The sequence below is a fragment of the Mesitornis unicolor genome, unplaced genomic scaffold (assembly GCF_000695765.1).
Source record: "Mesitornis unicolor isolate BGI_N332 unplaced genomic scaffold, ASM69576v1 scaffold28352, whole genome shotgun sequence".
Classification (NCBI taxonomy): domain Eukaryota; kingdom Metazoa; phylum Chordata; class Aves; order Mesitornithiformes; family Mesitornithidae; genus Mesitornis; species Mesitornis unicolor.
This window is the reverse complement of record NW_010167596.1, coordinates 1-12,230: the sequence shown is the minus strand read 5'-3', so window position 1 is coordinate 12,230 and position 12,230 is coordinate 1. Positions and strand designations below refer to the sequence as shown.

The window sequence follows — 12,230 nt, the reverse complement described above, 5'->3', positions numbered from 1 at the left end:
AAAGAGGAAGAGGCTCTGATCTTACCATCTAGCAGCAATAAGAAAGTCAAATAAAAGAATCAATTGTTTTGCTTCTGCACAAGATATCATCTCTTCACATCTATTTCTCTATGCCCCTATTTTGTCACCTAGAGGGCAAATAAGTAAAGGGGATGACATCATTACCCCTGCTTATCAGAATCAGGAATTTTTCTGCAACATATGTAACCTCCATTCAAAAAAACAACAAACCAACTTCAATCATATGCTTGGTTACATTGTTTGAGTGCCCCAGAAAAGAAGTTCAGATAGGAAATAAAGAAATAGGTCTCATTTAATTGCCACTAGTTTCAAGTCCTTCCTACAGGAACTCAAATCCTTGTGAAAACTGACTCTTGTATTCAGCCTCCCCTCTTGCCCAGCTTTACAGTGTGCCACCAGACGAAAGCTGCCACAGAAACTCAAGATCAGCAGACAGAGCCTCCATGGCAGCAGTGGTCAATGCTACACACAGAGGTGCCTTCCAAGACACATGCCACAAAGCCTTTGAACAGGAACCAGTGTAGAAAGCAAAGACATGAATTGTTACATTCACAGCAACGGGACTAAAAAGACAAGCTGCAGAACTTCACCCCACCTGTAAACATGAAGAGCAGGGCATTTCAGTATCACAGTAAATGTTTGCTGGGGTTGCTCTGTAAACTGCATAGCTCTCATTCCATCTTTTGCCACAGACTGAGGCAAGTGTTTGCCCTGGCAAGTCAGTTCAAGCACAAATACTTAGGGACTCCAAACATGAAAAAGAAAAAACTTTGTCACAACAACTATTATAAATCTAACAAACCATCAGCATCTTCCATGTTGCCTGGATTCAGGAACCTGCTCCTCACTCCAACACAATCTTCATCCACACCAGCCTCATGTGATTCACTAGCAGTACCCAGAAGCAGGGCAGTTAACACCGCCTACAAGGTGAACTAGATATATCTCTTCACTATCAGCAGTCTCCAGAACATACATAGACAGGGAGAAGTTCCAAAATAAAAAGGACACTATTACATTTTTAATGGTTTATTAACACTTCAACTTTTAATATCTTTGAAGAAGGCCTGAAAGATAAGTTTTGCTTATTGACTTTGTCTTTTCCCCTTTGGCAAAATGTCACCTTCCACCTCCTCCCTCCACCCTCTCTCCTCCCAAGAGGATTTATGAAGTTTCAAGCTAGTGTTTGGTTGCTTCTTACATGTAAATTGGCTTCAATCATAGCAGCAGAAACATGCAAGCCTGGGCAACAGTGTTCATCAACAGCTTTTAGAGAATGAGTAGAAGTGCACAAATAACTTGTGCATTGATACAAGCAACTTTTTCCTAAATGATCTTCACATATATATATTTTCTTTTAAGTGGTTTTAATTTGGTGCCCAGAATTACTACAGAAGCTGTATCTTCCATTTAACTAGGCTTCCCCCCCAATCAACATACTACTCTTTTAAAGTGCTATATTCATAAAATCTTTAAAATACTACTTTGATACTGTATACTTGCTCCTTCATGCCCTTTTGAGAAATCAGAAGGGCAACCTGCAATGCATATATAACTGAAGTTACACATTTAGCCTCACATGACTTTAAGGGCACTGTTGTCTGATCATATCCCTAGCAGCAGTGGAGAGACTGTGTTTCCTTGTGCTTACATACACAAGTAAGCAGGCAGACAAAGCAAGAAGTTCTAACCATTTCAGGAACAAAGACAAACAATTTAATCCATATTACATAATTCACTGAATACAGCTGATCTCATCCAAAGAGACTCCTGAGAGCAAAATATTTTTAGCATTACATTTTATATACAGCTATGAAGGGATTACTGGAAACCAAGGAAGTCCCCTTATACCATTAGTACGTACACTGGTTACGAGATGGCTGTACACTTTCACTTTGAAGACATTACTTAAACCATGACCAAGTTTTACCACCACCTGTTTGTTATTTATGAAGTTATTTCAATCTGATTTTATTGTTATTTTTACCTTATTTCTGCTGCCAGACATCAAAACCTGAGTCAGCTGCATTGAGCAATGACTCCTTCTCTGGTCTCTAGTCCTGAAAGTGCTAGCTACCCTTGAAAAACTCAGTACACTCCATAAAGATGTTAAGATCTTCCAGAGGTTGGTTTCTTTTTCACTTCAATGCAGGAATCACTGCTCTGTCTAAAGCAAACTACATCCTGCACACTATTGCTTTCATTATTTTCCATGCAATCAGTTTGGAACAGGCTATGAAAGTTTGATGCAGCAATGTTCTGTTGGAGAAAAAAAAGAAAAAAAATTGGGGAGAATTACACCATTCTGAACCAGTGGACCCAAAATAATCAAGACCTTAACAGTTTCTCCAGTCACTGGAATGGAAGGAGACTTGAATGCAGACACTGGAACAAGTAATTGGAAACATCTGTGCTTGCATGCTTAAGTGAAAAGATAAGCAGTATTTGCATTTTCTTCATCATCTTCCTTGAACAAATGCAAGATTTTATAAAAAAGTTTATCACAGAGAGCAATGACAAAACATGATGTAATTACAATTTTCTTTTAAAAAAAAAGACTAGAAATCAAAGGCAACCAAGATAACGTACATCTTCTCCAGAACATTTTTCTCAGCTATGTAAGGTATGCATATACCAGGGTCTAACACACTTAGCTGCACCACATCAAGTCAAGCTGTCCAAAAGCATACATGATTTTGCTTACAGGAGCATATCCCTTCTGCAATTTTTCAGTTTACAAGTAATTCCCTGTACTGGATTATGCTCAGTCAGAAGTACAGATAATATTTTGTTCCAATACTACTGTTTGTTTTTATGACATATTTGGAAATGAGGCAAGACATAAGATTAAGTGCAGGGAAGCATTTCAGACCCCCAAAATATGCTCTTTAAAACTTTGCTATACATGGTTAACACAGGTAGATCTACCAAGAGTTGCATCAAAATTTTCATTTTCAAAAGGTGAGCAACTGAGGTTTACTCAGAAAATATCAACTCTTCTGCATCATGGAATTCACTGTGGGTGTCTGAATTGTTCAAATTGCATTTTTTTTTAGTATCTGCTAAAACAGAACTACAAACAGAATGTGAATTAAATACTCCTATGAAATCCAAGCATAATGTTGACTCCTGGAAGACACCAAGAAGATACAATGACGGAACAGAAGGTTGATTATTACACTCCTGCACAATCCAAGCAAACTGCTAATATATTGAAAACATTCATGTCTGGTATATGTACCTGCTGGATATCGAAATTATTCTGTTCCAATACAAGTTTGATAACCATCTTCTCTGTAGCTGAAAGCAGCCAGAAAACAGTTTGTTTTTTAAAACAAATTAAATGGAAACCTTTTTTTTTCTTCCCAAGCTTCAATTACAACAGTCTAAGCCAGAGACTTCAGCAAATAAACTTCAAAATAGCCATTTGATACAAGTAGCAAATTACCATGAACAATGAACTTGTTAGGAATCCCTTCTAAAAGTACGACACACACAAACAGGCTACCCAGCAGAAAAATCTGTTAACAATTTTATTTCTTTTGTAATGTTAAATATTATGGGACAGGATTGTAAGGATGAAGAACTCTCAACAATGCCTCACAAGGGATAAGAAAGAAATTCTGCCATGATATTAGCAAAGTAAGGTAAGGAGAAAATTTACACATTAAGAGGCACCATTTCCCCCAGAATACCTCTTGTCATATTCCTGAATGAGTGGGATTAGCAATCTAATAAATCATTTTTCAAGAGGTAACAGCAACAGATAAAATTTTAAAGGATTATTAAAATAACATTTACAAGACTCTGAACAATTTTTTGAATTCTTATTAAAACCACAGAAAGAAAGAACAATTCTTTATTTATGAATTTTTTTCATAAAGGACTGACTGTGCAACTGACACCTGCTATTGATGACTTAATGTACAATTTTGTCCAGTAGCCGAACAGTTTGTCTTTTCAGATTGTGTTTTCTAACCGTGCGAGATCATTAAAGGCAAAGCCTGTTATGATGCTGTACACAAAAATGGCCGCTTGGGCCATACTACCAATGAAGTGGTAGGTAAACAAATCTTTTTCTGGCCAAGAAAAAAAAAAAAAAAGAAAAAAGGAAGCTGCATTTTGCATGCTTCTCTCACTCATTCTTTCTACAAGATGAACTTCCCTAGAAAGAATCCAATGAAAATGGCTGCAATTACAACAAGAAGTGAAGGAAGAGAATTAGAGCCATTATCTCTGAGGGCCAAAGCTGTGGGTGATCCAGATTTATCCGAGTGCGCTACCTTTCTGAGCCTCAAGCCTTCATCCTGAGGAGGAAAAAAAACAGATGGGAAAAAAAAAATCTATGAACACATGTTCTTAACAATTGTAAAAACTGAACTCAAAGGCCAAATTTACTGTTGAAAATTTTTTAAAAATTTAAAAAAATAATATGACTTTACATCACACCAAAATCCAAAATATGAATGCAGCAAACCATATTTCAAATAAGGACAGATAATCCACTCATTTCTCTCCATGCTCTGGTTAAGAAATATTCTGAAATAAATCTGATATTCTTGCTAGGCACAACGAAGAATACTGCTTTTACTCACTACACATCAAAATAAATAGCAGTAACTCCTTATTCTTAAAGAAAAACATCTGCTTTGTGTAGTGTTTCTCCAAATGTTCCAATATCATCAGAATTACAGGTATGGAGACTTCATTATTTCACAGTTCTTTAAAAGGCTACCATGACCAATGAAACTGTCAGATACCCAAAAGCAAATATATAGAAAAATCACATATTGAGCAGTTATGGGTTACTGAAATGACACCTTTACATAGTGGTACTGGAAAGTAGTGTTTGCTTACCTCCTCTTGCCAAACAATTGTCCGCTAACAATCGGTGATATAGAATGTTTCCACTTTGGATCTCATTTACTTATTCTTGAAGAATAATAATGGACTTTTATTAAAAGCCAGTAATTCAGTGTTTCCAATTGAAAGTAACTAAGATCCCCTTAATATGACCATTTCATTTAAGAAGAAAATTATGCAGCTTCAGTATCTCATCCATGGCAATCACAAAGTCTCAATCAATGAGAAGTTCAAAACAAAGTATATACAGAACAATAAAATCATATTACAGATCAATCTTAAGATTCAAACACTTGTATCTACTTTCTCACATACACATCTATCGGCCTAATTACAAACCAGGTATTTTAATCAAGAAGAATGAAGCCATTTCAATACGAATATGAAAGCAGAACTTACTCTCAGGTGCCGATTTTCATCCGTCAGCTTCATAATCTCTGCCTGAAGTCTTTTGCACTCCTCCACTAGCTTCCTTGTTTCAGTATCATTAAGTGAAACACTATGTGGTTTTGGCATCGGTCCATCCTGCTTAGATGTATTCAGTACTGGGGCGGATTTGCTTGCATCTATATCATTCTACAAATATTAAGAATTACTTGAGAATTTTACTTACCTACAGAAAAATCATCCACAGCTTAAAACTGAAACAATTCAACTACTAATATAGTTCAATTAACTTTATATTTACAGTAATCTGAAGAAAGACTTCTGTCCTTAGTTCTATTCTTATTAACTCAAAAACAAGGTAAGACTGCACTGTTTACATTTGGTACTACATGCTACTGAGACAAAAATTAATACTTCAGCTGTTTAACATTGACCCAGCAGGCATCCAAAAGATGGCATAAAATATACCAAACAGCATTTGAACTTGAGAGGAAAAAATAAAAGGAAGAAGTAATACTGCAATAGTAAGAAACAAAACAAAGCAAAAAGAAAACAGGTTGTGTCACAAACCAATACGAAGTGTGTATGGCACAAATATTTTGCACTCACAGCACCTCTTACTGAAGGAAAATAAAGTATTGCACAAACGTGGAATTTAAGTCTCACAGTATCTCTGAAATACATATTACTAATTTTGAATACAAGTGAAGTCACATAAAAAGCTGTGAAAAAGCCAAAAATTCAAACTAAAAATCTAGTTCCAACAGCTCTGCTCAAAATAGGCAATGATCTTCAATAGACATTAATACTACAATGGATTCAACTGTATAGCCCCAGTTACCCTTTGTAAAACACAACATTCACATGGCAACACATTCAGAAACAGCTCATATTCAGATTCAGGCTTCTGTATTCCTACTTGCTGGCTACACAGCTATGGCTTTTAGACCACCATCATACTGCACCTTTCACAACCAAACTAGTCCAAGTTAAATAGTAAATGTAACAGAAAACCCTATTAAAAGGTAAACATATCTATGTAATAAGAAACCAACTAAAAAAACAATGCAAGAACTTCTTTAGTTCCTATGTAACAAGTAACAGTTACTTGGTCTACAGCATCTACTTGCATTTTACATTTTTTGCAATGCAGCCATAGATAGCTTAAAAGCCAGATCCTGCTACTCTGCACAGGTACTTCTAACTGGATTATAAAAGACCAACATATTTATATCATACATAAGCAGATCGGGATCTGTTAGTTTTTTAATTGGTTTGCTAGGTGAACTGAATCCCTTTAATAGCACTGAAACTTCACAGGAGACCTAAGACTTATGTCTGTGGAAACAAACTTCCTTTTGCTGCTTGACCTCACTGACTAGTTTCTTCATGTCAATCTTCTGCCTATGACTGGGAGGCATTTGGAGAAAGTTGTTGCTGACTAGAATGAAATACCCGTGTCCTGGTGTAGGTATATGCTGAGGTGGCAGCTAAGGCTTACCCTCAGGACTTGGCAGATTTCTCATTGCCAGATTTAAGGGACTGACTCAATCAATTGCTAAGGTTTGCAACCTTATACTACTACTCAGAAAAACACAAATATGATGTACAGTTAATACTATGAAGATAGCACATTAAAGAAAGTGCAAAAGGAGGTACTTCTGTATAATCCACTACATTTCTCTCACTCCATCATACATTTTATAGAACTAAAAACAAGTATAATTTTTCTAAGGTTTTGATAAGGTTTTAATACCTTATTTAATAAGAAGATTAAAAAAAACCACAGAAAGTAGACAACTAAGTGCCTAGACAATAAATGCTTAACCTTTACAGTTTTAGCATTTGACACACTTAGGCAGCTTACACATTAATAACGGGCTGCATCTCATAAATTATCCTTTAGATAGAAAAAAAAAACATGACCAAAAACAACATACTGACATTGCATCTTACAAAGTCTTTTTATATTACACTCCAAGAACTATATTAAAAGTATGGTTGGAAAGACAGCTACTAGCCAACTAGCAGCCTTCACTGAGACCCTTTATGCAGGTAAATAACCAGATGGTTTTTACATGCATGGATTCATACTACTTTCCCCTAGCACGCCTTACAGACTACTATAAAAACTGGACAGTACTAAAAAGAAAAGTCAAGGCCATAAAGTGAAGAAGGGTATTTACAGAAATCCTATGTTAGTACTAATTCACAATGCTAGAAGCACCACCAAAAACCAAAATCAAACTCCCCCCTCAAAAAACAGGCAACCCACAATATGCCGTACTAAAATTCTATAAATCGGAATTTCAAGTACGAGGGTAAAAAAACAGTTGATGTGTAAGAATTTAGTCATATTCTGCAGAACTTCTAGATAACTGACAGTTAACTATTATTCCACATATCGGGCAACACAAAACATACATCTTCAGTCTATATACAATGAAACTGTCATCTCCTACACAATTGGAACAGATTTTGTCTGAAGGCAAGAGCATGAAAGAGGTAATTTATTTTTTTGTCTGACTATCTTTACCACTACTTTAAAAAAAATTTAGCATTCCCAAAGCATGCAGAACTTCCTTCTAATTTTCTAATCAGTACTTCCTTTTCTAATTCAGCTAAATTGGAAACAGAATTTTTTAAATTGAAAAAGCATTTAATACTTAAAAAAGCAGATGATACAATTCGCTTTTCACTGCATGCAATACTGAAGAGTCATCTTCTTAAAAATCTGACAGCATTTAAATGCTAAATCAAATCAATAATAAAAATAGTAAAAATATAGTAAGCACTAGTCTCCATTGCTGAGGTTTCTCATGTGCAGTTGGACAGGGTGCTCCCTTTCTGATGAAAGGTTTGACCAGATGGTATTTCAAGGTCCTAGACACCCCATCTGTCTATTTTAGTACAAATTGCTGCAATCCATTTAATCAACAAATCAAAGACGTTTTAAAAAATTTCAAAACAAAAGTTCCATGAGATCCTACCACTGTATGACAGTTTCTTACTCTGTTCTTACTTACCAGTTTATCATTTTCATTGGGCATTTCAAAGACACATCTCAATTTGGAGTCCATTAACTCATCAGGTTTTGCTTCTTTCCACTAAGACAAGAATTAATATAGTTACTAACATGCCAGACTCATTAAAACATCTTAACAGTTCATAAGCTTGCTCTTAGTACTTGCCTCCTATATAGCTGAATACTGTCCTTACCCTAGTTACAATTTTCAGATTTGCTTCTGAACAATTTTTGTCGTTGTTCTTTACTTTGACTACTGAGAAGTAACGAAAGCTTGAAATAGTTATTAAACCTGAAAGTGGAAGTTAGTAAACTGAATGCAAGGATAGATCCAGAGACTTTAGAGGATAGGGAGGAGACAATTCAGCAGTTCCTTTAACCCACAATGAGGAACAAATACCATCTGAGTCCCTTTAAGAACAAAATTCTAGCCTTATCACTTCTTGGTAAATGTACTCCTTATGTCCCATCTTGGAAGCAACAGTTTTAAACAAAAGGCTGAAAGACACGTTTTAGTGGCTCTGTATGTAGTTCCAGAGTAAATTTATCTAGTTCTTCATATTTTAGATTTTTAACCACTTCCTCCTTTTACTGCATAATATATTACAATTTGGGCCTGTAGAACTTTTCAAAGCTATATATAAAATAGAGATTTTACTTCTAGCAGTTATCAATATATTTAAATAATTGTGAAATATGCTGGAATCTCTCTGCTCAACTGACAACTTTCAAAGCATACACTTCATGTAGTTGCCTCAAACCTTTCGGCTCAGAGACTGATCTGAAGTCCTCAATTTTTCCAACAATAGCTCCACTGAAGTTACCTTGGAATTGCAGGTTTTACAGACTAGAATATCCCGGCTTTTCATAGCATCCTTCTTTTTTTTGTTGTTCTTTTTATAGCATCCCTTTTGTTGTTGTTCTTGTTTTCAGTGGCATTAGTTGTACAGTAATGTGTAAGTACAATTACTGATTTTCTGCAAGATGTATTTTTCTGTATTCTATACTTGAACACACTAAGAAAGCAGTTATTTAAAAGGTATTTCTAAAATGGATTTATATATCCTCAAAGTTACACTTCACTTACCACACATAACCAAGGGCTATCAGAGCACATTAAGAAAAAGTAAACCAGACCAACAAGGAAGAGAGATGTTAACTGTCTAGCTACATCAAAAGCTTAAAATCTAAAAGGTTTTCCATTGTTTCCAGCAAAGAGTAATACCACAGCAGTCTTTGCATTCATATAAGGGGACAGCCTGAACATGCAGAGGTCTAGTGTATTTCAGTGATTTATAAAACCGCACCTTTATCCTTTGTTTTCCCTCTCCTCTGTCTTGAGTCAACATTGCAAATACTTGTGTGAACTCAAGCATTCCTTACAAGTGTCCAGACACAAGCTTGTGCATCATTCCCCTCCACCTTAATATACATGCTTATCGGAGTCCACATACACCCTAAAGGGCATGTTCTGCCAGCTTGTAATGTCAGAAATGGGTGTCCTTACTTCTGAACTAACAAGCACAAACCTAAATATCTTCTTTCTGGATCTTTCATCAGAACAATCATGCCTAAGAACTGATTCTACAACATCTTCTATTAAAACACAAAATAAATCTATCATGTGTGCTGTATTTAACTAGGTATCTTGAAGCAAGACATATCTTAGTCATCCAAATGTTTTAATTCATTATAATCCTGCTCAACATTTCACTTAAACACTTTTCAGATCAAATGCACCTATTTAATATAGCTTCAGGCTTGTTGTTCAAATATACTCCTGATTCCTTCAAATACAATACATTTATCCCCTTCAGATTAGCTGTACATAAGGTACAACATACCCGTATTTTAAACACCGAACTGACCTGACTTTAAAATCACTACTATTTCCATTGAAGCAGTTCACTAGGCGAGTTCTAAGAACTGAGCTTGTACTTAACATTAAAAACCCTGAATCATATACAGAAATCATACTTGCTCAGAGAAAACCTAATTCTCCAAAAATAAACTGCCAAAACATGATTCATTTACACTTAAGCCTGAATTTTTAAGAATATACAACAGTCATTTTACCCCATATTTACTTACCACTGCCTCCATATCTGAAATATTTGGTGGTGCATAGGTTGTTTGTACCATAAACTTGTGTTTACTCTTCTCATTTGGATCATAGTCAAAAGGCTGCAGCATTACTGTTCAAAAGGAAAAACAAAACACAAAACTGTGATTCTTCAGCTAACTGCTGCAACAAGCAAGTTATCCATTTCAGATTTGCTTCTCACTGAAAGTTAAAATGTAAGGGCAGTGTTGGAAACAGAGCAGATATACACTGTAGCAACAGGTACTGAGAGGATAGATAACGTTTTTAAATCTGGCAGACCTGACATGATTATTTCTTTAATTACTGCAGCTAAAAGACATTTCATATACTAGTATGAACAAACAGATCCTGTAAGACAGACAAAAAGAAAAAACCCAACCAAACACAACAGGACTTTTCTTTGGAATAAACACATTTTATGATTAGGTGAATGCAAAGTTAAAGAATTATAGCACACATCATGATAGTTACTCGGGCTGGGGGAGGAAGAAAAGAGAGAAACTACCAGAAGACTGCCAAGCAGTGGAAGTTCAACTGACTTCTGAAGGTATATCAATCTAAAGTGGGAGTAAAACTGCTAAAATATTTCATTCCAACTACAATTATTATGAGAGGTAAAGCTATCTGAGGCTTTAATAATACATCTTTAATTCTTTCACACTGAGTTCTTAAAAATATTTACAGTGGTTAGTTAAGTAATAACTACACAACACATTTTACTCAGGTTTCAACAATCTTAATTGTAGCCCAGTGTAACTCGTCCAAAAGTACTCCAAAATCCAGGCAGAAATTTTAATTCTATGGCAAGTTTTGGGCCTCCACCACACTTCATCAATGAAGAAGGAAGGATGGGATTCAAAATAAAATTTGCTGTAAAGGCCGCTTTAAGTGCAGCATTAAAACAAAACTAATAATACCCACTCCTTGCATTTTATCGCTTGCATTTTCAGCTTTCAATATACTGTAAAGCAGATTTGGAAAAAAAAAACCAAACAAAATCAAAACACCTTCTGGATTAAACCAGACGTTTTTAACACAACATAATTTGTGCTGCAATTACCAGACTTTCTGAATGACAGCTTTTTTACTGTACTTTCTATTTTCCAAAGCTGAAAGCTCTGTTGGTCAAGAATAGGAACTCATGTTTCTGGAGTTATTGCCTTGAAGCGTGCACAAGCTCAGTGAAAAAAACTACATCACCGACAGAGTTTATAGCCTCCATTATTTCTACAGCACTAAAATACTTTTAAATGAAAGCCTGAATTACAGAAGCACAGTACCTTCATCAATCCAAGTTGTACAAGGCCATCCAGGAGCAGACTGCAGGTGTATGTTTTCATACCAAAGTGGTTGTCCAGGTCACCCTGGCATCACTATTTTGTGTGTGGTTTCTTTAGTTCAAAGGAAATTAAATAGCATGATGTTTATAATATAAACCAGGAGATTAGAACTTTCACAGGATAGCTGCATATCCAAGGGCATAATATAGGGGTTTCAGAATACCTGACTATAAAAGGTTTGCTATGGTAGCGCTGGGGGATTACTGAAGCAGAGGGATGGATACACAACCAGCTCAGTCTACCTTCAACTACACTGTCTGGAGCAGATCCTGAAACAAATTACCATCTTAGCACCTTTGTCTCCTTTCAGAGACAATTAGTTGCTTATGACAGATGGGAATACAGGACCACACAGATTATATATTTAAATGTGTGTATGTCAATACACTTGCAACTTGGTCTACCAGATGAGGACTGAGAGGGAACTATAAATAATCACAGAATATTAGCAGTTGAAATGGACCTCGAAAGATCATCCAGTTCAACCCCC

At 35.7% G+C, this 12,230-nt stretch overlaps 1 protein-coding gene across 1 annotated transcript; it reads right to left on the bottom strand.

Moving 5' to 3' along the window:
• Nucleotides 1-3,383: 3,383 nt before the first annotated feature.
• VAPA (VAMP (vesicle-associated membrane protein)-associated protein A, 33kDa) lies at nt 3,384-10,491 on the bottom strand (the record flags this gene model as incomplete). The annotated part of the gene is made up of 4 exons (XM_010178749.1): nt 3,384-4,328; nt 5,284-5,460; nt 8,298-8,378; nt 10,388-10,491. Coding segments are annotated over 4 exons (521 nt in total), but the record flags the coding sequence as incomplete, so codon positions are not given.
• Between the last annotated feature and the right edge of the window lie 1,739 nt (nt 10,492-12,230).